At 48.6% G+C, this 25,198-nt stretch overlaps 1 protein-coding gene and 1 pseudogene across 8 annotated transcripts; one reads left to right on the top strand and one right to left on the bottom strand.

The window, feature by feature from the left end:
- The first annotated feature begins 8,038 nt into the window (after positions 1–8,038).
- LOC133043924 (apolipoprotein L3-like) lies at positions 8,039–24,855 on the top strand. Of its 8 annotated transcripts, none has more exons than XM_061125358.1 (6): positions 8,039–8,149; positions 12,092–12,190; positions 17,916–17,956; positions 18,138–18,245; positions 20,043–20,163; positions 22,833–24,855. In XM_061125358.1, exons 4-6 carry the CDS (start codon positions 18,215–18,217, stop codon positions 23,698–23,700), a joined length of 1,020 nt encoding a protein of 339 aa, XP_060981341.1. In that variant the 5' UTR covers positions 8,039–8,149; positions 12,092–12,190; positions 17,916–17,956; positions 18,138–18,214; the 3' UTR covers positions 23,701–24,855. The 8 variants fall into 8 exon arrangements, with proteins under 8 accessions (XP_060981341.1, XP_060981337.1, XP_060981340.1 ...); XM_061125355.1 differs by having other exon boundaries at positions 8,069–8,253; XM_061125354.1 differs by lacking the exon at positions 17,916–17,956.
- LOC133043923 (nucleolin-like) lies at positions 12,858–15,224 on the bottom strand (annotated as a pseudogene).
- Positions 24,856–25,198: the final 343 nt, after the last annotated feature.

The raw sequence follows: 25,198 nt of genomic DNA, 5'->3' as shown, positions 1-25,198 counted from the left end.
CACATTGTCTTTATCCCTTCATCTGTTGACAGACATTTAAGTTACTTCCATGTTTTGGCTATTGTAAATAGTACTGCTATGAACATGGGGTACATGTATCTTTTCAAATTGGAACTTTTTCTTTTCGAAATATATGCCCTGAAGTGCCCTGGATCACATGATAGCTCTATTTTTATTTTTTAAGGAACTTCTTTACTGTTTTCCATAATGGCCACACCAATTTACATTCCCAGCAACAGTGTAGGAGGCTTGCCTTTTCTCCACATCATCTCCGATATTGATTGTCTGTAGACTTTTACTTGATGGCCCATCTGATTGGTAAGGGGGTGATCCCTTATGGTAGTTTTGATTAGCATACACACAGGATGAGATGGTTGGATGGCATCACTGACTCAATGGAGATGACTTTGAGTAGACTCCGGGAGTTGGTGATGGACAGGGAGGCCTGGTGTGCTGTGGTCCATGGGGTCGCGAATGTCGGACAACACTGAGTGACTGAACTGAACTGAACTGAACTGAATAATTAGCAGTGTTCAGCCTCTTTACATATGCTGGCTAGCCATCTGTATATCTTCTTTGAAGAATGGTCTACATCGCACTTCAGACAGTGAATTCTTGATGACAATGGTGGTGATGATGGTGGTGGCAGCGGCAGTGATGAGAACACAGTGGATGGAACATCTGACAAGTATCCAGGTGCCCTTTGAGTTCAGGGTGCACTGAGACCAGTGAAGTTCCCATGGAATTCCCAGTGTTGTGTAGGAACAGAGATTGATTTGGGAAAAATAGAAAGATGAAAGCAGAAGGCACCAACAGGTCAAGGAACTATGTGGTGTGTCAAGGAGATAACCAGCCTGGGGCCAGCAGATAAGGCCTCACTGACCCTCAATTTCCTCCTCAGTTGGGGATGTAGCTGAACAAGTTATTCTAGGACCATCTGCCTCTCTCCACATTATGTTCTACAGACTTTAGTTCAGTAACTATGAGCTGATTCACTGAGGCTTCCTTGCATTGATTGATGAGTTCAGCTGGGCTCTGGATGCCTGACCTCCTTCCCCATGAGTCTGTCTCCCAGGGTCTCAGGGAGCATGTCCTCCATGGCTCCTCCTGCCTGCCTGCTGGGCTCCCATTCAGTCATTTCCCTCAGAGCCTGAGCCCCTCAGGCCCCGTGGAATGCCCGGGGGAAGCCCCTGTCGTCTGACTTGGGCTGAGCGTGGGGATACTCCTCCTCCAGCCCCGGGGACCAGGATGGACACAGGGCCCCCAAGGGTGACTGAGAGCAGACGGCCTGTGTGCAGGTGTGAGGGGGGGTCAGCCGTAAACAGAGGGGCAGAGAGACAGCACACGCCTCACCCAGGCTGCCTTCACGTTTCCACCGGACTCCTGCAGGACCTTCCAGAACTGTCTTCCTGTGTTTACCTGGGGGCACTGTCCTGCCTCACCTGTCTATTCCCCACACAGGGCGAGAATGAGTCTTAAGAATATTGATCTTAGCCCCACCTGCTTCCCCTCCTCCATGGCGGCCCATGACTCTGAGCACAGATGCTCAAAGCCTCCCTGGAGCCTAGCCTGCTGGACCCTGTGGTCCCCCAAGGTCAGAGCTGGCTGCAAGGCTCACTCCATCCCCAGGAGCAGGACTGAGAGGCTGAGGGAAACGGACAGGAAGGAAGGAGTGTCCATCCAAGGCTATGTTCTGACCTGGTCACCCATCGGGGGTTGCACCTGCCAGGACCTTCTGAGGAGACTTCATGGAATGCCTCAGGCTCTTCCTCTCCAGGGAGAAGAGGGCAGCATCTGGGTGTTGCTCTCACCCCACGGGTCTGCTCCATGAGGCACTGACTCTCTGTGTTTCCATGTGTCGAGCATGTGAGCACTTATCAGGTTCCCATACCTGGAGCCCAGGACAGGAAGCCAGAGACCCGGGACCTGGAAATGAACCCAGGATGTCTCCTAAGTCCCTCCCCACGTGCTGCACAGCCTTCTCCACACTTCTGTCCAAACCTCCCTCAGAAGACTTTCCTCAGTGCCTCTGACTCCCTCTCAGCCCAGGTTTTCCTGAGGCTCCAACCAGTCCTCTCATTCCTTCTTTAAGACGTCAGCAGTCATCGCCATCGCCTGCCTGACCCTCAGACATGTGAGTTCATTCCTTCATCAGTTCTTCCTCAGTTCCTGGAGAATTCCCATCCTGCACAGACTTCTCTGGGCAGATTTCAGGCACCAGGTACAGAACCATCAGTGTCCACGTCCATTGCCCTGGAGCCCCTAGAGCTGGACCCCATTGAGCTCACTGTGTGGCTGATGCAACTCCATGGTGATGCGTGTCAGGTGAGATCCCTGTCGTTCTGAGCAACAGAGACTGAGTCTGGCTAAGTGAGCACAGAAGAGCATGCACTGGGAGGGAAGAAGCCCAGGTCAGAGAACATATAGATGTCCCCAACGTGCACAGTTCAGGGAGGACAGGAAGCAGGACAGGTCCCCCTCCAGGATCCCACAGTCTGGCCCCTGAGGTCCCGTGAGCAGGGGCTTAGGGCCAAACACCTGGAATCTCAGTGTTTCTAGTGTAATCAAGTTCCCAGGAGACAGAATAACTTGGGCCTGGGGACTGTATCCTTGGACTAATAATTCAGGGTGAAAGATGAGAAAGATGAATGAGTAACAAGGACCTGAACCCTGGGGGAAATTCTCAGGTACAGAGGCTCCAGATTTAGTGCTTCCTGGATGCACACATGCCCTCTTCTCAGACCAATGGATATGACTCTCCTCACACTGTTCTGGGTCCAATCACCCCACACAGGACAGTAAGTGCCCCGCCCACTTCCCCAGCTGGAGACAAACATGAATCATAGGCACCTGCTGCATCTTGCAGTGATGTCAGGGGGGAAGGGCCCCAGCGTGATGCTAGTGCTTCTCCTGCTACATTGGGCCCCTTTCTCAGTATTCTGCATGTATGTTATATATGTGCAGGCAACAAGGAGGTGCAATAGAAACCCCGGCCTCCAGGAACATTGCTCCCCTGACACCAGTCTTCACTGGAATCCCACTCCCTGTACCTCTTTGCTGCAGGGAAATTCACACCTGCGGATCCTGGGCTGGGCCATTGCTGTGTCAGCACCATCACCTGGGTCCCCATCAGGACCTCACTGCCCCTCTGAGAGCAGGTGGTATCACCCCCATGGAGAACAGGAGGAAGCCGGGCCCAGAGACCAGAAGAGTGGCTGAGGCCCCTGCCTTGGAAGGGCCATTCTGGGTGGGCCCTCTGGGTGCCTTGAGCCTCCTCCCTGATCCATGTTGGGTTGATTGGTCAGGAGAATGCAGGGTGTTCTGTTCCAGGAGGAAGTGAATCAAGCATGTGGTGTTTCTGTAGCACAAATCATCCTGGGCCCAGGGCAGTGTACCCACCCCCCTGGGAGCTCAGCCCATGCAGCTGTCTGTCCCCACCTGCTGTCCTGTCCCACGTGGGTGAGATGGGCAGGGAGGTGTGCTGCACACATGTGCCCGCCACCCAGGGCCTGCGTGCCTCCGGGCAGAACCTCTGCTGACAGTTTCATGTTTCTCTCATGCCTTGGTGCTGGGCATCTTTAAGATCCTGCGCCAATCTCTCAAAAATGCCTTGAAGTTCACATTAACTTGTTCTTTTGCAAAGGGTGCTGTTCTGGACCTCATACCGCTGATGACAGCTGACTCTGGGCAGAGCCCTCCATCCAAAGACAGTGACAGTGTTTTTGAAAGACAGCAGACGTGTTATGACCAACCATTCTTTAACCTGATCATTAAAGAAGCTGTATATTTCATTATGAAAGCACTACAACTAACAGTTCAGATTCAGGAAATGGGGTAAAACCTAGAGAAGTAAAATAATTCCCCCGTAAGATTATTGGACATCTCCCTACAGTACAGCTATGTTTTTAGAAGCAAACCTCAAACATCTTGTCATTTCTTCTGTACATACTTTAGTTTATCCCTATATATTTTTTTTAAATGACTGCTTCCATTAAATTTTAATATTATTATTATCATTATATTTGATGTAATTTATATTTATTTTTTTTGTTTGTTTCTGTTTGTTTGGTTTTTTTTTTATTATTATTATTTTTTCCCAGTGGGTTTTGTCATACATTGATATGAATCAGCCATGGATTTACATGTATTCCCAATCCCGATCCCCCCTCCCACCTCCCTCTCCACCCGATTCCTCTGGGTCTTCCCAGTGCACCAGGCCGGAGCACTTGTCTCATGCATCCCACCTGGGCTGGTGATCTGTTTCACCATAGATAGTATACATGCTGTTCTTTTGAAATATCCCACCCTCACATTCTCCCACAAAGTTCAAAAGTCTGTTCTGTATTTCTGTAAGTAAGCCAGAAAGATAAAGAACATTACAGCATACTAACACATATATATGGAATTTAGAAAGGTGATAACGATAACCCTATATGCAAAACAGAAAAAGAGAAACAGAAATATCCCTATATTTGAAAAAGGTCTTTGCCTGGTGGCCAGACCCTAAAGAATCTGCCCACAATACAGGAGACCCAAGTTCATATCCCTCGGTCGGGAAGACTTCCTGGAGAAGGGAATGGCAACACACTCCAGTATTCTTGCCTGGAGAACTTCATGGACAGAGGAGTCTGGCCAGCTATAGTCCATGGCTTCACAAAGACTTGAACACAACTGAATGACTAACACTTTGAAAATGTGTAAGTTTGCTCTGCCTATATTATTGGAATTTAGGCTCTTGTGAACTTCCTTCATTTTAAATAACACTGCAGTGAACATATTTGTGTATGAAGTTTTCTCCTCATCTTTCAGGCTGTTTTTCTGGGGCTGGGCCCTGCAGATGACATTGTTGGGGTAAAGGGAATGAGCACTTCAAGGCTCCCTGTGTTTGACACATCCGCCTCCCACCAACACCCACCCTGGGTGTCCCTGCAGGCTGATTTTGCCACCAAGGCCTTGGCCAAGGCCACCTATCAGCGCATGTTCCACTGGCTGGTCCTGCGCATCAACAAGGCTCTGGTCAAGACCAAGAGGCAGGACGTCTTGTTCATCGGGATCCTGGACATCACTGGCTTCAAGATCTTTGATATGAGCTTCTCTCTCTCAAGCACCTTCCCTCCTCCCAAGCCTCTGGGGCTGCCTTTTCCAGACATCCCTGGATATCTGCGGGTGAGGGTTGGGGAATTGTAGGGAGTGTGGCACAGCCCCCTGGGTGAGGGCCACAGCTGTAGGCATTGTTGGCTTTGTTACTGCCAAAGTTATGGGCAGCAAGTGGCAGAGCTGACTTCGCACCACCTGGCACACAGCCTCCAGTGGCTGGATCCCAGGGCTTGGACCTAATTGAACAGGGGTGTCCTGAGCCTGTGAAGGTCCTGGCTTAGACTAAAGCTGATTCTTCTCGGCAAACTGTGTTGCTTGCACAGAGTGTCTAACAACTGGTTACACTCGGATGCTGGGTTACACCCAGTCTGGGCCCAGCCTCCTCATCAATGACAGTTGTTGATGAGAGATTCATCCTGTCACAGCACTGCTCCCAAGCCACTAGTGGCCCTTGTGTGCCATCCTGCACCTGGCCCCACTTTCTTGACTTCCCCTGCTTCGCTCCTTACGTTCCCAAGTATGTTGAAGCCCCTCTTGATTTTAAACTATGTCGAAGCCTCTCTTGATTTTAAACTACCTGTTTAAAGAAACACACTTTCTCTAATTACCTACAGTAATGTACCGGAGTCCCCAGGTTCACCGCCACCTTTGTTAGAAATGCATGGGGACAGAGATGCCAGCAGGTAAGATCCCTTCAGGGCCCAGGTTCTGTGTTTCTTTGCATCCTGACTCCTTATCTGGCCCGTGCTGGCCCCTTCCTGCCCCCTTCCTGGTGTCCCTCCACCCCACTTTCCCTGCACCAGAAGTCCGTCCACATAGCATAAGCCCGATCCAGGGCCTTGGCCTTTCTCCAGGACTCCGTGCTGGCTGGGGTGGCATGTGGTCAGCGGCCAGCTCTCCTCTTCTAGATCAAGGCCCTGGAGCTTGAGAGCAATCTGTACTGCATGGGCCAGAGCAGGTCTTCTTTGGGCAGTCATGCTGGGCCACCTGGGTGAGGAGCAGGACCTGAAGATCACAGACGCCATCATCGGCTTCCAGGCCTGATGCGGGGGCTACCTGGCTGGGAAGTGAGTCCCGGGACGCCCACCACCGGCTCAGGGCCCCCAGCGGTCCTGTGGTGGAGGCATTGAGGAAGCGGGGCCTGGGCGCCCTCATGTAGGCAGGTGTCCCCCGGGGAGGCCACGTGACTTTCCCGCCCCCCTGCTTCCTGGGTTTCTGCCTGAGGCTTAAAGTGAGCAGGCGGTAGGGGTGACTGTGCTCAGATTTTCCCTGCAGGAAAAACCCCTGCCTCCCGCTGTCCCTCCCTGTGTCCCTTCTGTAGGGGTGACACCCAGAGCCGGCTGTCCCCAAGGACCCCGAGTTCCGGGGCGGAGGCGCCCTGGTGTCCCGGAGGCTACTGTCGGGGAGGGGCGGACTTGCGCAGGTCACTGGGCGGGGCGGCTGCCCGTGAGCCCCTGACTCCTCTGTGCTTGGGCTCTGGGGCGTCTGTCCTGGCCTGAGCCCTGAGCCCTGGGAAGAGGGTGTCAAATGAATGTTTGCAGGACGTGAGCTGCTGACACTCTCCCACCAAACACACGTCCCTGCGTTGTTGGAACAAAGCGCCCACCTGTCCCCTCCTCTCAGCGCCCTTACCTGCAAAACACAAGAGATACATAACAGTTGGCTTTAAGACCAAACTATGGTTGGCTCTCCTCATGGAATAACCTTCTGTCCCTCCCTCAATCCTGGATGGTGGGGACCATAATGGCCCAGGGACATTAACTGGGGTGAAGCAGCCCTGAGGGAAGGGCAGGCGGGCCTCCATGGGGCATCCAGGTCCACTGCAGTCACTTCTGCCTGAGGCAACCCGAGAAGTTCACCAGCAGTCCAGCTGCAGGACTCTCAGAGTGTGGGAACTTGATTCTCCATTTCTTCATCCGTGAAACGGAGCCAACACTCCTAGAGCTGGTGTGAGATTTCAGCAGGAAAGGCGTGGACCTTGCGAGCACAGTGCCTGGCACACACTCAGCCCCCCGTCCACAGAGGCTCTTTGCTCAGGAACCAAACAGGGGGCAGGGCCAGCTCTCCGTTGTAGACTTCTCTGAGTCGCCAGGACACTGGTTTTCTGATTAAAGTCCTTCATTTGGAGAGAAAAAAATCTGTTTTCAGGTGGAGATAAGCCGAGGTGGAAAAGGGCAGCGTGCTCTCAGCCCTTCCCATGAACTTCTGCGTCCACTTAATGGCAGTGACCACCAAGGCCGGCCCTCCTCATGTGGACTAAAGGCACTAGTTCCCTCCCTGCCAGCAGGGCTAAGTCTAGAGGGATCTGATCAAAAGGTGAAGGGGGAAGGGCATGGGAAGAATGGCTGATCAGTGACCTTAGGCCACCTTTCCAGACACCATGGGAGCAGAACAGGAAACAGTGGACTCTACAGGAGAGGTTACGGAGGGCTTCTCAGAGGAGGTGATTCCAGATTTGGGCTTTGCAGAAAGCATTTCACCTGGCTGGATGCAGCAGGTGTCCCTGACAGAAGAACCTAGAAGTGTGAGCGAATCCTGGAAGCCACCTGGACATGATGCTCAGCAGCAGAGTATGACCAGTATGCACTGAGGAACTGGTCTGCTCTAGGACTGCACCGCATGCTGGAGGCACGAGGGTGAATGAGGCAGGCAGGCTGGCGAGTGTAGGGTTGGAGGGGTGAGAAGATGGAAATGGGCGGGGGCAGTGATTTGCCAAAAGACTCACAGTGTGTGGGGTGACAGGTCTTCCTTCATGGAGCCTGAGACGGAGTGGACTGTGTCAAGAACGTTGTGGAATGTCAGGACTGGGCTTCTTTCTCTAAGGGGGTCAGCTGGAGGTGGAAATAGTCTCAGGGTGTGGCCTGCTGGGCCGGGTGTTTGTTTGACTTGAACCACTCAGAAGTGAGGGCTTTGCTTTCAGTTCTGCTTCCCAGAGTATATCTGGGCACAGATGGTGTGTGTGGTCATTGCAGAGACGCACAACTGGTGGCTGTATCTGCACAATTGAGACATTCTGGATCTTGTTGAGACTCAGCCAGAGGAAGACGCCTGGGTAAGCAGGGGAGAAGGACCCTGCCCACCTCCCCGTCCTCAGGATGAATGTCTGAGAAAGCATGATGTCACTAGTTGACAGAAGGGAACTGGAAGCTCAGAGAGGTGAGCTCATGGCCAAGGCAGCAGGTTAAGCAGGGGCAGAGCCTGGAGGTGGAGGCAGGTGTGTCTGAGGGCTTCCTCCCAGCCAAGGGCCCCTGAACAGAGCAGAGGGAAGGCGGCACCCATCCCGGTGGGCTCAGCTCAGGGTGGGCTCCTGAGACGTGAGCAGTGAGCCCAGGAGGAAGGTGGGTGTTGGGTGTGCTCAGTACTTTGGGAAACTGGAGGAAGCAGAAGGGTGGAGGAGGACAGGGGAGTCAGAGCCTCCCCTCCGATGGCCTGGCCACCTTGAAGCTGCCCCCAGTGTGCTAGGCTGGGGAGATGGGGTAAAGGGGAGGTTTTTCAGTTACAAGGAATCACGGTTTGTGAAAAACCCTGCCTCTGAGTGCCAGGCTCAGTGCCAGGCTCAGTGCCAGGCCCTGGGGGAGACCTTGGCCTGGAGATGGACAGGACACCAAGTGGGGAGTCAAAAGGTGTGGGCTTCCTGTGTTCCCCGGGTCCTCTGCTCAGGATGTGGGTGATGGGAGGTCCTGTGTGGGGAAGATGGCCCTGCTGGAAGAAGTGAGAAGGGCTCAGTGCACAAGGTCCACATGCAATCCCGGTGTGGCAATATTAAGATAAAAAGCCAAACTCTACAGACATCAGTATAACAGGAGGGGCATGAGCTTAGATCTATGTTTTTTACTGTCAGAGCCAACCCTAGAAACTTAGTGTTATTAAAACCACGTTCCCACCCCTCCCTCATACCCATGTCCAATGGCCTGGTCTTGGCCTCCTCTCTGCCCACAGAGAGCTGTGTGACCCTGGGCAACCTACCTCCTGGGGAATTGGTTGCTCTACTCTCTTACTAAGGTTTTAAAAGCTGATTTCCATTTTCCCTGTGGGTGCAGATGTTTTTTCTGACCTGATTTATGGGATCCGTGGCAATTTTAATTTCCAAGAGTCCAGTAGGTCAGAATTTCCTTTATATCTTGTGGAATGTGTGTATTTAGAAAGGTTTCCTCAAATCAATGTTACTGTTAATGCTTCCTTCAGCCCCTTCAGTTTTTTCTCTCTGGTTTACATTGGATCCTTTTGAATGATTGACTGATTACAACCTTTAGTTTCTTTTCTGCCTTTTTCTCTTCCTCTTTCTCCCCCTTCTACTCTCCCTCCCTCTCTAACTTTCACAGGGGAACTGGGGTTGTACTGTGTCATCGAAAAGCTGGTTGTTTCATGTCCCCAGAAGGGGTCCCACCCCTCATATTTTGGCCAGGCTGTGCCCAGGAGGGCGGAGGGTGCCCAGAGGTCCTGGACAGGAGGAGCAGCAGAGAACAGACAGGGCCCCTGATGATGTGGGTAGGGTTCTCAGACCTGGAGGAACTGAGCAATAAGAGAACCATGATCAGGAATGTGTGACCTTTAAGAGGAGCTGGAGAGGAACTGGCGGAAGGTGGCAGAGGGAGGCTAGGAACTGGGCCTCCAGGGACAAGTAACAGGTCACATAGTGAGGCCAGTGGGGAAACACGTTTCATGGGGAGGGGCAACCTGTGCCAAGTTAGGTGTCAGTCTCCTGCAGCAGGCCCTGTGGAGACAGAGAGTGTGAGGAAGACAGGAGCTGGGGCAGTCAGGAGGGTCTTGGTGCTGGGCTAGGGATGTTCTTAACGCCGCTCTCCCTTCCCAGGGAGCATGACTTCAGGCACATGAGGGAGATTGTTGGGGAGAATCTGTCTGCCCATGAGGAGGGGAGGGATGCATGACTGGCCATGCAGCTGGGCAGGGACAGGCTTCTCCAGGTTCCTCGCCTCTCCCACCAACAGCCTTTCTAGAAAGGGACCATTCAGAGGCTAACAGAGGAGGACGCCCTGGACAGGAATCTAGCAGAGGAAGCACTATCAGCATCTACACCCACGTGAGGCCACAGACAAGGGTCATGACCAGGCCAAGAATGGGAGGGAAGGACAGAAGGATGAGTCAAGTGTTTGACGCATTTACAATTGTTTGTCATCATCCAGGAGCCGGCCTGGATGCCCTCCTCTTTTTTCTGACTTGACTCTGTTCTCATGTTTCAAGATTTCCATAGGCTGACCTGTTTCCTGGGGTCCTGCAGCTTCTGGGCAGAGACGGAGGCAGAGGGCCATCCAGCTTTCCTCTCCTATTTACTTGGAGGAGGGCCTGGCTTTGTGAATTCTCTCCCATCCACATGACAATGCTTCCAGCCTTCGCCCCCAGGCTTACCCCTTAAATACAAGCTGATGGTCACTGTTCCTGAGGGGGAGCTGTGAGCATCGCAGAGGAGGGTGTAGAAGGAAAGATTCTAGGAGTGGAGCTTAGGTAAGGGGATTTGGGGGGAGCTCTAAGGAAATGGGGTTGCTCTAGATTGGGTGCTGCAGAGAATGGGGGCAGCACTACCATGGGGTCTCAGTAACTCCATCAGTGGAGAGGGGAGACCAGAGCGAGGATAAAGCTGTAATGGGTAAAGAAGGAGCAGTCATGCTTTTCAGCCAAGGGAGGGGGCGAGGTGTGGGTGAGGGCGCAGTGATGGGTGTCTGCTGTCTCCTCACTCCTGCTCTCAGGGTGACCCTGTGTGAGGCTGGAGTTCTGTGAGAGCCTTTACATCCAACAGGAGAAGAGCATCGCCCTGTTGTGACACCAGGCCAGCCTCGGGACGTCAGTGGTTCTTTCTTTCTCAATCCTTTGTAAAGATTCATGTAAATAAACAGGAATATACCCATAGATGTCAAGACTCCTCTTATTATTAAATTCAATTAACACAGAATATTTCCATCACATTCACTCTTCTTTGCACCATAGAGACAAAAGAAAGGCACCCGCTCAGGTGTGTCCAGCTCTTCGCAGCCTCATGGATGCAGCCCTCCCAGCTCCTCTGTCCATGGGTTTCCCAGCAAGAGTCCTGGAGTGGGCAACCATTTCTTTCTCCAGGGGATCCTCCCTGCCCAGGGATCCCATATCTCTTTCGCCTTGCGTCCCCTGCATAACCACTAGCATTCTTTTTAAACTTTATGTCTCTCGTTTTGGCCATACATTTCTAAAGTCCTCTCATTTGAATTTTATTAAGAACTCATGACCTTTCACACATTCAGCCTGTCTCAATGAAATGTATTCATAGCAATCATTCTTTTATTATTATTATTATTATATGTGAATGTCCCCTTATGACCACTACTCTGACCATCTTCAAGACCATCCTGTCTTTGCAGGGGGGGAGATGCTGTTCTCTGGGATTCACCTCCCCGGCAAGGGGTCTTCCTTCCTTTGAGGGGACGGAAGCCCATGGGTGCACACGTGGTGGGCAAGATGCTGCTGGACAATATCTGTTTACAGGTCACTCACGCTTTTCAGCCAAGCATGTTCACTCTCGTTACTCTGGTTTAGCTCTATTTTTATGCCTACTTTTCTAGAGAACTAAGTTTCATCAACACAAACATGGCTCCTACACTGACAGTTTTCACAGTAGGAGTCACACATTTCTTGTTGGCATTTAATTCAACTGCCTCCATGATCTTTAAGGGGGTGGCCCTAGAAACCACCCCATTCTTGTGGGTTGTGTCTGCTATAAATTGACTTCTGTTGTCTTACAGTTAAAACAATCCAGTCCTAAGTGCATATGGTTAAAACAGATCAATTTGTACAGAGGGTTCTCCTCATTCCTTCCCAAGGAAAAGCTTCTTCTTTAGATAGTTAATCAGTCTCTTGAAATGATATTACTACTTTGGGAGGTAGAATAGTGTGAGAATGTGTACGCAGGAGACAGGAACCTGGATTTGGATTCTGGCTCTAGCACTAGCTGTGTGGCTTGAGTATATTCCTTAACCTCTCTGAGCTTCAGTTTCCTTTCTTATAGGATCATTGTGAGAACTAAAAGGAAGTGAATTCATCCCAAGCAATTGGGAAGGTGCCTGGTGCAAAGTGGGAAGTCATCAACCACAATCGCTAATAAGTAGTAGGTATTGCATTTTGCTTTTTCTTGACTTAAATTTGATAGGATTTATTTACTTCTTATTAGGAAAAATGAGGATTTCAGTTATTTTTCTACTTTATGTTGTACCTGTCTCCTTCTTCTCCTTATATCATTATTCCACTAATTGTATATCCTCCGTTAAGAAGCTTTGTACTTGTAAGCACTTTATTTACATCTTTGTTTCTTATTCTCTTCTGGACCTACTATTTCTTGATTCCCAGCTTTATAAACTGAGATATTAATCCTCCTCCTCCCTTCAGTGCTTTGCCTCCCAAGTTCTAGAAGTGTATTTCGATTTTTAAATTAACAAGTACATTTACTTCACATATTTAAATACTCTGTTTCATTTTAAAAGATAAAGATTGTATTATAATGACTATAAATGAAAGAAAACTAAGATTTTTGAATCACTATATTATACATCTGTGAGTTATATCATATTATTTTTTTTTTCAGAGTTCTAGGACTTTTAATTTGTCCCAAAATTGCTGAAGCAAAAATCATGATAAAACATTCAGCTTTCCTTTACACCCCCCAACGCAAAAAAAAAAAAAAAAAAAAAACAACAACTCCGTAGGAAAAAAATGGTTTTGTACATGGGAAGAAACAATATAAATTCAAAACTTACAGATAAGTGTTAGCTCTATCACTCATCTCTTTAAAAAGTTTATACGGATATCCAGTCAACACCAACAGGGTTATCTCCCTTGAAATGTTATCTATACGGATTTCCAAGTAGACCACAGGGCTGTATACTGTCTTGGAATGTCCTCAGAAGGCTCTGCCATTGATCAGGTAACAGAGTAAAAACCCCAGAGTCCTTTCTTTCAAATGGAAGAGGGAGAGACAGGGATAGAAGAAACGATTCAAACTTCGTCTTCTTTCCTTGTGGCTTGTGGTCTCCTCCTCCTCCTCTGCCTCCTCGGAAGCCTCCTCGCCCTCCAAAGCCTCCCTGGCCTCTGCCACCAAATCCACCTCGGCCACCTCTGCCACCACCTCGGCCTCCAAAGCCACCTCTGCCTCCTCCTCGACCACCAAAGCCACCTTCACCCTTAGGTTTGGCCCAGTCTAAAGTGACTTTGTTTCCATCGATTTCACCATCTTCCATGGCCTCCTTGGCAGCTTTGGCATCTTCCTCACTATTGAAGTCTACAAAACCAAACCCTTTGGAGGATCCAGTCTCCCGGTCAGTGACTATCCTTGCTCGAACAGAGCCATCAAACTCCTTTAACGTCTCTTCTGTGGTATCCTCAGAGAGACCTTTGACAAACAGAGTTTTGGATGGCTGGCTTCTTGCATTAGGTGATCCCCTGGGTCCTTGCAACTCCAGTCTGATGGCTCTGCCCTCAATTTCCCTTTTATTACATGAATTTAAAGCTTCTTTAGCATCTTCAAATGAAGCAAATTCTATAAATGCATACCCTTTAGATTTGCCATTTTGGTTCTGGGGCACCTTGATATGAGTTGCCTTCTCAAAAACTTCCTGAAGAGTTTCTTCCGTTGCACTATAGGAGAGGTTGCTTAAAACCAGGGTTTTTGATTCACCACTCCAAGTGCTATTCTTTCCCCCTCTATGGTCTTGACTTTGACCTTTCTCTCCGGTGTGGTACAGAGAAATGGATCGCCCATCTATCTCTGTTCCCTGCTTTTCTTCCAAGGTTTTTTCTGCATCAGCTTCTGTCTTAAATTCAATATAAGCAATCCCTTTACTCTTTCCATCCTTGCTGACTAATCTGATCTCCACAGCATCTTCAAACACTTCTTTTAATTCATCCTGAGTAACTTTGTAAGGCAGATTTTTAGCCAAAAGTGTTCTTGCATCTCGATCTTTCTTACTGTCTTTTCCCTTTGGTTTTTCTAGTTTAATTTCATTGCCAAAGACTTTTAAACCAGTGAGTTCCAAGGCTTTTTCCAGGTCTTCAGCAGATTCAAAATCCACATAGCCAAACTTCCTAGACACACCAATTCTGATGTCGACAACAGCAAGATCATTTTTAGCAAAAAGATCACTGATACCCGTTTTCAATTCAGGAGCAGATTTATTGAAGTTCAGGTTTCCAACAAAGAGATTGAAAGATGTAGTTGGTTCTGTGCCTTCCACTTTTTGTTTCTTGGCTTCAGGAGCTGCTTTTTGTTTGGCCATTTCCTTCTTTCGTTTTCCAGGTGCTTCTTTGACAGGCTCTTCTTCCTCTTCCTCCTCTTCTTCCTCCTCCTCATCCTCATCTTCCTCCTCATCGTCGTCCTCCTCTTCATCATCGTCATCCTCTTCCTCCTCCTCTTCATCATCATCATCCTCTTCATCTTCATCTTCAGCAGCGCTCTTGGCCTTCACAGGAACAGCTTTTACTGGAGCTTTCTTTCCTTTGGCTGGTACAATCTCCATAGGTTCTTCTTCAGAGTCATCTTCGTCCTCCTCCTCCTCCTCCTCCTCCTCATCATCCTCGTCATCCTCGTCATCTGTGGCAGGAGCACCACCAAAAGCAGCAGCTGCCTTCCTCACTGCTGGTTCATCCTCCTCTTCATCTTCGTCGTCTTCCTCTGCACTGTCATCTTCCTCTTCTTCATCACTGTCTTCCTTCTTGGCATTCTTGCCGTTCTTTGCTCCCTTGCCTGAGGCAGCTGCTCCCTTCTTACCAGAGGTTGCTACCAATGCTTTGCCTGGGGTGGCTCCCCTTTTGCCAGGTGTTACCACAGCTTTGGCAGGTGTAACTGTCTTCTTGGCTGGCATAGCTGCTGCCTTTTTGCCAAGGGTGACAACTGCTTTCTTTGCCGGTGTGGCAATTGCAACCTTTTTTGTTGGGGAAACCATCATCTTCTTTGCTGGAGTCGTGGTAGCCTTCTTGCCTTTTTTCTGAGGGATAACAACCTCTTCTCAACCGCTCTCATCGTCTTCCTCTTCTGACATTTCCTCATCTTCACTGTCTTCTTCTACCTCCATTGGGGGAGGAGCCATTTTCTTGGAGTCACCTTGATTTTTACCGGCCTTTGCGAGCTTTACCATGATGGCGGCTTATGACGGCGGAGTGTGTGGCGAGCGAGCGGCGCAGACGAGCCCAGAGGAACCTAAGCACCGTCGATGGCGGCCGCTAATCCCTGAGCGCGCACGCTTGGCTGCCAGCTAGCGCTCGAGACTGAGGCGAAAGGATATTATATATATTCATATTACTTCAGTTTTAAAACAGTCTTCAAAGGACTTGGACAGAGATATATTTACTTTAGATTAAAAAAAATAAAACAAAAGAGTTTACATTTTTTGTGAGATTTTAATACATTTTTTATGAGCTAACTTGTACCATGTAGCTGCCGATGCTTCTCAGCAGGTCCGTTCAGTTCACTAGCTCAGTCGTGTCAGACTCTTTGTGACCCCATGAACTGGAGCACAGAAGGAATCCCTGTCCATCACCAACTCCCGGAGCCTACCCAAACTCATGTCCATTGAGTCGGTGATGCCATCCAACCATCTCATCCTCTGTCATCCCCGTCTCCCCCTGCGCTTTAGTTTTTCCTGATCTTTCTCACTGTCTTCATCTTCACCCCTTGCACTGTTTCTCTTCAACATTTGCTCCATTTCTCTCCAACTGTGCCTCATGTGATACCGAGCCCCCTATCCCCACAGACTCTGGACTTCTTACCCCATTCTGGACTGGTTTCTCTCTAGGTCTGCTGTGCACCCAGCTGGGATCCTTGGATTCCTTTCCCACTGGGTTGATGTTCCTGATTCCTGGATTCCACGTCTATCTCTCTCATGGGTATCCTTTACCTTCCTCCATAATTAAACAGAGACATAATCTATTATTTTTTCCTGCATCTCATTTTCAAGTAACCTTCTAAAAGTCTGGTGAAGAGTGAAGGCTGCTGTGAATATGGGATGGGATATAGGGTTGATGAGCTTGTCCCCTGCTCTCCCCTCGGCCTTCCTCTCATCTTGCTCCCTCTCTGGGGCTCTGCCCAGCAGACCATTCTTCTCTCCTGTGAACAGGCTCCCTGTTTCTCTCCCTCTACTGCACTCCTCTTTATTCAGCTATCACTTCTCCATCCAGTGAGTCTTCAAATATTTGTTAAAGACTCTGGTCTCCTATTGCTCCCATGCTTGTTTTTATTAACAGCAGAGGGAGGAGAGGCAGGCTATGGGTTCTTGACCCAGTGAGTGGGGTGGAACCAGGGTACCAAGGGCAAGACTTCTGAACTTAGGTAAGTCAGGTAACATCTATGTGTCAGCTTCCTTATTTGTAAATGAGGATACAATGGTACACATCTCAAAAGCTAATGGAAAAATATATGACGTACCATTGGTAAAGTTTCAGAGCCGATACCAATGCAGAGCAACAATTACAAACACAAGTTGCTCTTATCAGTGAAAGTGAAAGTTGCTCAGTCATGTCTGACTCTTTGTGATCCCTTGAATTACATAGTACATGGAGTTCTCCAGTCCAGAATACTGGAGTGGGTAGCTGTTCCCTTCTCCAGGGAATCTTCCCAACCCAGGGATCGAACCCACATCTCCTGAATTACAGGTGGATTCTTTACCCACTGAGCCACAAGGAAAGTCCAAGTGAAGATGTTTCCACTCGATTTTGAACCAGAGACCTTTTGAGTGTTAGGTGACGATGGTAACCACTACACTACAGAAACCATGCACTTTTATCAGTAGATGGTACTATACCAATATATACCTTTACCATCATTTCAGTCAAGTCTCAGGAGGAGTAGTTGACAGATGCTCTTTTGCTTTCTTAAAAATCGTAGCTACACATCATCAACACTTGCTTTCCTTCCTCATCTCCCATGGCAAGTTAATCACATGCAGAACCAAAATAAATTATTTAATGATAAAGATATGATCTTTTTTTAAAAAGAAAGACCACTGAGAATGCATATATCTGAAAGGATGAACACCCTCATATATTATAAGTGTGAACATAAATTGCTACAGGTTCTTTGCATAGCATTTGGCTCTAGGTATGGAAATTTGTTAGGTGTTGATGCCATCTGATCTTAATTCTACTTCTAGATATAGCTTAATGATACAGTCTCAGAAGTAGTTGAAGTTTTATACAAGGTGAATATTCTTTGAACTATTATTTACATAAAGGATTAGAAACTACATCAAGTCCAATATTCAGGAGGGGAAAGCAAGGAGGAAAGAAAACCTGCAGGTGTTCTCAGCCACTCAGAGCAGGGAGACAGGAATTGGGGCAGGGCTGGTGGGACTCCAGGCCCTTGTGGGAAAAAAGGCACTTGCAGAAGCAAGGAGGAACTGGGCTGTGGGAGCTGTATCACCAGGAACATTATCAAGGAGAGACTTGAGCACAGGGAGCTCATCATTTTGGAAAGAAAAGAGTCATTTACCAATTAACATATATCCACAAATAAATATTTTTGTATATTAGAGGGAGTAGAGCATAGTCATCACAAATGTGTGATTTGCATCAGTAAGACTCGGGTTCCAGTCCAGACTCTGGCACCAGCATGAAAACTTGGACTGAGCTAAGTTTACATGACTTTCAGGAGCCAGCATGTAAAAGACACTGGATCAATATTATCATTAATATTAGTCATTCCCAATTTGAAAACACAGGTGTCCCAACCTCACATCATTTCCAGAGTATCACCTCCTATCTGTTCTTCTAGTCTCTGGTTTGATTGTTCCTATAACTTCACAGATGGCTGTCTCCTGTCTGAGTATCTTCTCCTTTTGCCCCAACAGGAGAGCAAGACTCTGACTTGGCTTGGAAGGGGCTGTAGGAGGTAAATGACTTTGCTGAACTGTCATCCAGCAGCGCGCAGGAGACAGAGAACCACACTGGGCTAAGTCCCTGGAGGACCTGGTGGCTGACTGAGCAGAACCCACCAGAGAACTTGGCCCTCACTGCTCCCTGAAGCCACCGCACCCTCACAGTGGAGCTCACAGTCTATTTCTCTTCCCCAGGGGTGAGGTCACACCTCCTTCCAGCCTGACACAGACAAGGAGCTGATGGGAGGTCTCTGAGAGCCCCTGCTGCCAACATGAGCTCAGAAAACTTCGGAAACTGCTCAGGTAGTCAGCTGCCTCTTCTCTGGAAGGTTCCTACTGGTGACCCAGAATTGAGGGTGGTGTTTCCAGTCTGAGTTAAAGTCCAGAGGAATCAAGAACCATGAAGAGGATGGATGAGCATCCTTGAGCTTCCAAGAGAGACCAGGAGATTCCCCTCATCCCGGGGTCCTCCCACAGACTCCTTCCTGGCCCTCTGCTCAGGATCCATGACCAAGGTGCTGACTTCCTTTCTCTCCCACCACCCAGCAAGTGACTCAGAACAGAGGCCAGGAGAGCACATGCGGAGCATGGACAGCAGACGGGAGTCCCCGAGCCCAGGCAGGCCTGGGAGAGAAGGGCCTCCAGCATCACTGGAGGTTCTCCTGCTCTCTGCCTTGGCTCAAACCTCCTGCTGCTCCTAGACCCTGGGGCGTCACCACAGAAGCTGTTTCCTCTGGCTCTTGCCCAGTCACCTGCCCAGCTGCTCTGCAAGGGTCAGTGGACCCTGCACTGAATCCTAGTCTGGACTTTGCCGCTTCCTACTTGCAGGGGAGGGGTGGTGGGGATCACATCTGGCCCCACCCCTCCTCCACCTATTTGATCCCCTCCCCTGCCCATCCTAGAGTCTGTGGTCAGAAGCAGGAATCCTCTCACATAGTAGTTTTACTCAATGGCGTGTGGTCCAAAAGTCTTTTTTAAAATTAGGTAACATGAGTTTGTAATGTTTTCTAAGTTTCGTGTCTACATCATTATATTTCTACTTCTATATACACTACTGCATGCTCACCACCAAAACTGAGTTGCAAAGAACCCACATTGTGTGCTATAGAGTAGAATGAACAAATCACAGGAGTTTTCAATGTAAGGAGGATTCAAAGTCATGTCCAAGAAATGTCTGACACTTGACCTTGGATTCAACCTCAGAGCTTTCGGCTCTGTGGCCTTCGGCTGTCCATACTCCTGTCTGAGTTTCATGTTCCTCTTCTGTGAAATAAGAAGAATGCCTCTTTGTGTGGATTTACCAAGTAACACATTTTATATCAAGTCCCAGCCCACACACATATATATAGCCTGGCCACCAATATCTTACCTACAATTTCATAACCTCCAGATCTCTGAAATCACACAGGGATTTTGATAATTCACTGGGGAGTAGTCTTACCCTGCAATGATCTCAGGCTATTTATAGTCATTACATTCTTTATCCCATTTTACATGAGTATTCAATTGCTTCACTGCCCAAACATGAAAGCATTCATTTATAGGGTGCTGCCAGTCTATTCTGGAAGTGGTAACTAACAGATCACACTTGCTCTTTCTTCTCTTTGTATGTGTGTGTTCAGTTGTTCAGTCATGTCCAACTCTTTGCAACCACATGGACGGCAGCCTGGCAGCCTCTCTATCCATGGGATTCTCCAAACAAGAATATTGGAGTGGCTTGTCATGCCCTCTTTCAAGGGATCTTCCTGGCTCAGGGATCAAACCTGCATCTCTTATATCTCCCACATTGGTGGGCAGGTACTTTCCCACTAGAACACCCTGGGAATACACCTATGACCTCAATTTACCTGGGAATCCCATGTAGGACCTCATTTCACCTAGCCTCCTTACAAGCCCTATCTTAAAAAATGTCACGTGGGGGTTAACTCTTCAACACAAATTGGGGATGGGGGGACAGTCCATCCATAACCCTAGGTGACCTCACCAAGAGCACCCCAGGTGACTGCTGCTTAGCAAGATGAATTTTAACTACTTTATACTCAATAATGTTTATGTTCCACCACAAATTCTTCTAATCTTATTCACTTTTCTTTCATCTAGATATTGAGATCTTTTTTGAGGAGGTCGTTGAATGTCTCTGGGACATACTGGGCAGAAAGGAACTGCTCCTCCTGCTGAATGAATTCCTGGAAAGAATTAAGACTGAGGCCACTTTGTCCAGGTAACCTGCACAGGTGCACCAGGATGGTCACCCATGTCCCCGGCACCAGGCTAGCTTCTCCTGGCAGGCACATCTCCTCCAGGCAGGACCCGATTGTTGGGGTCTAGGATGTTCCTTCTCAAGATCCCATCAGGAATGTTTCCTCCATGTCATTTGCTGACAGTGAATGATCCTGGGTTGAGAAGAGCTGAAACCTGCAAGGAAGGGGCAGGTTATGTGACCTTGGACAAGTTACTGAACTACTCTCTGCTTTAGTTTCTTCATCTTTTCATTTTTATTGTGAGGACACTGAGATCATGCATGTAAAGTGCTTCCCATAATGACAAAGTAAGGAATCAGTCAATATTAACACTTGAAAGACTTATTGGGAAGAGACAGGGCCCAAGGATCTTCTTTCTGGTGATGAGAACCAAGCAGAATGTCCTTTGGGACAAGTTAGAAAATCCTGACACCGTCATCTGTATCCCTGGCTTCTGCCTACAGTCTTTCTATTCCCCATGTTAGGAGCTGTACCAACTCTGCAGGGTCCTGCTTGCCCATAAGGCAGAGAGGCTAGAGAGGAGCTGGAGGAGCTGGTGGTATCCTGCATCTAGCCCTGCCCAACTCCTGAGCCTTACAGGGCTTAAGACTTTGAATATCAGATCTGTCCTGTGTCCAATGGGAATAGCAATTCAGTCTGATGGATTATAGTGATGGCCTCAGAGGGAACTGCAGGGTCAGAGGTGGGAAACCAAGAGCAATCATCTTGTCCAAAGGACCAGGGAGGCCTGGACCAGGTTCAGACCCAGGGATCAGGGTGAAGCAGAGGGTCCAGGTTGGAGGACTATGAGGTAGGCTTGGGCAGCAGGACCGGGACTAGAGGGAGGAGAGTGGGCCTTAAGAACACAGAACCAAAGTGGCTGTGACCCTCGCGGAGGTCCTCTTAGTAGACGGGGGGACATTTCTTCCCTCTCTGATGGGATCTCCTCATGCTGGGCTAGAGGGCCCTGGGTGACCATGTCTGCACACCCTGCCTTGGACCTGGGTTCTCACTCAATGTGGGATCCTCTTCTAATCTACGTGGAGTCCCCCTGATAGTGGGGAGGCCGAGTGGCTCAGTGAGCCCTCCAGAGTCACAAAGAGTGGCTGCGACTGTGTGTCATTTGAGGGATTCTGAGGAGCCTCACACATCCCCACCCAAGAGGAAATGCTTCCTCCACCAGCTGTGCAAGTGCCGGTCTCCTCAGGCTCAGGCATTCAGAAGGATATTTCCTCAAGTCCATTGTATCTTTAGAGGTTCCACAAAGTTGCACACGGCCTTGGGCTGCAGGCAGGTGAAGCTGTTGCCAGGTAAACTGTGAGTAAAGCTGGTGACCCCTGAGTGGTTGAGGGTGCTGGGTGATGGGTCAGGAGTCAGTGAGGTGAGCTGGAGTGTCCAAGGGAAACCAGGGCTCATAGGACATCTCCTGCTTCCCTGTCAGTGAGGGTAGTGGGTAGACCCCTGTGACCTTCTACTGAGAAGGTCAAGGGCACAATGCTTAGAATACAGCAGATGGCAGACCAAATGATTATAAGCTGCCTTCTAGCTCTGACTTTTGGGGTTTAAAAAATTCTAAGTCATAGAGACAGCCAATCTGCAAAGCGTAAGGGCACAGTGCCCAGGACTGGCCTTACTTTGACTTCAGTGGCAAATTTAGGGGATCCCCAAAACAACGCTCAGGTTCAAGAATTCCCTATAGAGTGGACAGGAATCACTGAAAGCTTCATGATCCCAGCTACAGTTTACTACAGAGAAGGAGAAAAGTGCCCACCAGTCAGAGGGCAGATTCTGGGCAGATTTCACAGACGAAGCTTCCATTGTCCTCAGGACACGTACTGACCTGGATTTGGTGTGTGACAAGATGCACAGAGTACTGCCCATTAGGGACGCTCACCTTGCTTAAAAGCCAGATTACCCTGACCTGTCATCTCCAGTCCCTCCTGGAGGTCAGACTCGTGCCCTGGTGTCCAGCTCTACCAGATGGCAGAACTGACACCATGAGACCCACAGACCTTGGGCCACTCGTCACCTTGTCTGACTGACCGGTGGCCAAAGGCCCAGGCAGGCAAGGACATGCCTATCAGCTGGAATTCTAGGGGCTTAGGGATCACTTCCCAGTAGCCAAGGGCAAAGAGCAGGGAGACTTCTCACTACACACCGAGGCCCTTGAATGAAGGTTTTCTCCTCCAGTGCTATGTGTCTTTGTGGATCTGTGGAGTTCCCACTCCAAAGACTATTTCAAAGTGATGCTGTTGACCCACCTGTGAGACGTCTTTACCACATACCTTTTCTCTGGCTAAGCCATATGACCTGTGGGATCCTCATTCCCCAACCAGGGATTGAGTCAAGGCCAGCAGTGGGAGTTCAGAGTTGTAACCTCTGGACCACCTGGGATTTCTCTCAAATACCTCTCTTAAGTTGCCAGTATCCTAAGGTGACTTTCGGTTACCTATTCCAAGTTTAGCTATGTCATGATGGAGCATCTATAAAGTATGAAACGTGTTTAATATTGAAAGAGAAAAATTTACATTTATAAAATTCTTTTCTAATTGATTGTAACATATCTGTATTTATGCGGAATAGATATTGTGGAGCCAATTTTACAGACAAGCAAACTGCATTTCTAATCCCTTGACCTTCATTATTACAGGAAAGATGCCAAGGAACTACACAAATATCTGAAGGAATTGAACAGAGCCTTGGTTGAGGAGGACCAGGAAAGACTCACCAAAGAGCAGCTGGACAGGAGGAGGTTTCTGATTAAGTTTCCTCGGGTGAAACGGCAGCTGGAGGAGTTCATAGGCAAGTTCCACGAGCTCGCAGACAAGGTTGACAAGGTGCATAAGGGATGTACCATCTCCAACGTGGTGGGCTACAGCACCGGTGCTGTGTCTAGTATTCTGACCATTGTTGGCCTGGCTCTGGCACCCGTGACAGCAGGGGCCAGTGTGGTGCTCTTGGCCACTGGGATAGGGCTGGGAGCAGCAGCGGCTGTGACCGGTGTGTCCACCAGTATCATCGAACATGTGAAGAGGTCATCAGCAGAAACCGAAGCCAGTCACATGTCAAGTGTCGTCAAGAAATGGAAGGTTCTCCTAGAGGTACTCAAGGGCAACCCCCACATTGTTGATACAGCAGAGAAAGTCACAGAAGCTGTGCAATGTATTGAAATGAACCTGCATGCCATGGAGACAGGCAATGTCAACCCTGACTCTGCACCCAATGCACACATCTACATGAGCCCTGCGAGGATCTCAGTCCCAGCCATCCAGCACATAGAGGGGGGTTTCAAAGCCACAGCTTTAACAATAACCAAAGGAGCCCGGATTGCGGGCTTGGCCACTGCAGGGGTCTTCTTTCTGGTGGATGTGGGCTTGCTGGTGAAGGAGTCAAAGCACTTGCACGATGGTGCCAAGACAGTAGCAGCTGATAGCCTGAGGCAGCGGGCATGGGAGTTGGAGAGGAAGTTGGAGGAGCTCACCCAGATCTATGAGAGTCTGCAGGAGGACCTGATTTAGCCACCCCCAGAGCAGTGAGGGGTCCAGGGACATGTGAGGGGCTAACATGCAGAGGTACCTTGTTAGAGGGAAAGAGAGGGAGACCACATTAATGAAGCTGGGTGTTAGGAATTGGCATTTCTGTGGTTGAGCACAGCAGTGCAGGGATGGATGTAGGTGATGGATGAGGAGAGGGAAGGAAGGGGCCTGGAGCCTGGATTAAGGGAGGAGGGGGCACCAGAGAATGAGAGGCGGGGAGAAGCGACTTTTTTTTCATACTAAGAACATTTTACTTTGTGTTAGAGTATAGCCGATTAACAATGTCGTGATAGTTTCAGGTGAACTGCAAAGCGACTCAGCCATACACACACATGCATCCATTTTCCCCCAAACTCCCCTCCCATCAGAAACCACTTCCTTTGGACTAAAGATGACCCTGGAGGCAGAATAAAGGGAGAGTCAGGTGAACTAGCAATAAAAGGCCCGGTATACAAACGGGGTGAAAATGGGATAAAGTCAGAGAGTTAGGATTGTTGGGATCCAGAAGGAATAGGGGCTCCTCTATCACCATCCCCAGGCTGTGATGTCCCAGCAAGAAGAGTCTTCCCCTGCTGGTGGTCTCTGGACCTCTCCTCCACATCAACTCACCTGTGGCCCTAGCTGATGTATCTTAATAAGGCAGTGACTTCTTTTGTTTGTTTGTTGTATTGAAGGATAATTGATTTACAGTATTCTATTAATTTCAGGTATACAGCAAAGTGATTCAATCATACAGGTATCTATGTATTTATCTGGGCTTTGCAGGTGGTAAAGAATGTGTCTGCTAAGCAGGAGACACAGGTTTCATTCCTGGGTAGGGAAGATTCCCTGGAGGAGGAAATGACACCCCACTTCAATATTCTTGTCTGGGAAATCCCATAGACAGTGGAGCCTGGCCTGCTACAGTCCATGAGGTTGCAAAGAGTCAGACATGACAGAACATCTGAGCATGTGTATATCTATATTTTTTTTTTATTCATTTCCATTATAGCTTATTATAGTTCATTACAAGATATTGAATACTGTTCCTATGCTATTACAGTAGGCAAGCCCTTGTTTATCTGGTGTGTATCTGTTAATCCCATCTCCTAATTTATCTGTCCCCCCAAAGCTTTGGTAAAAATTTCCTTTTCTGTGTCTATGAGTCTATTTCTATTCATTTGTTCACTTGTATTATTTTCTGGATTCCACATATAAGTTCATATCACATATTTGTTTTTGTCTGACTTACTTCACTCAGTATAGTAATCTCTAGATCCATACATATTGTTACAGACAATATTATTTCATTATTCTTTATGGCTGAGTAGTATTCCATGGTATGTATAAGTGTACCACATTTGCTTTATTCATTAATCTGTCAACAGACATTTAGGTTAATATAATGTCTTGGCTGTTATGAATAGTACTGCTGTGAACATCAGGGTACATGTATCTTTTCAAATTAGAGCTTTAATTTTTTCTAGATATATGCCCAGAA

Source organism: Dama dama, chromosome 22 (genome assembly GCF_033118175.1).
Source record: "Dama dama isolate Ldn47 chromosome 22, ASM3311817v1, whole genome shotgun sequence".
NCBI lineage: Eukaryota > Metazoa > Chordata > Mammalia > Artiodactyla > Cervidae > Dama > Dama dama.
The sequence above is the reverse complement of the archived record's forward strand: the minus strand, read 5'-3'. Positions and strand labels throughout refer to the sequence as shown.

What these genes read in the sequence shown, in the direction of transcription:
- LOC133043924 (XM_061125354.1), top strand. Translation starts at nt 18,215, where the DNA reads ATGAGCTCAGAAAACTTCGGAAACTGCTCAG. An exon ending in AAACTTCGGAAACTGCTCAG is followed by an intron (nt 18,246 to 20,042) that starts GTAGTCAGCTGC and finishes TCTTTCATCTAG; the next exon opens with ATATTGAGATCTTTTTTGAG. An exon ending in ACTGAGGCCACTTTGTCCAG is followed by an intron (nt 20,164 to 22,832) that starts GTAACCTGCACA and finishes TCATTATTACAG; the next exon opens with GAAAGATGCCAAGGAACTAC.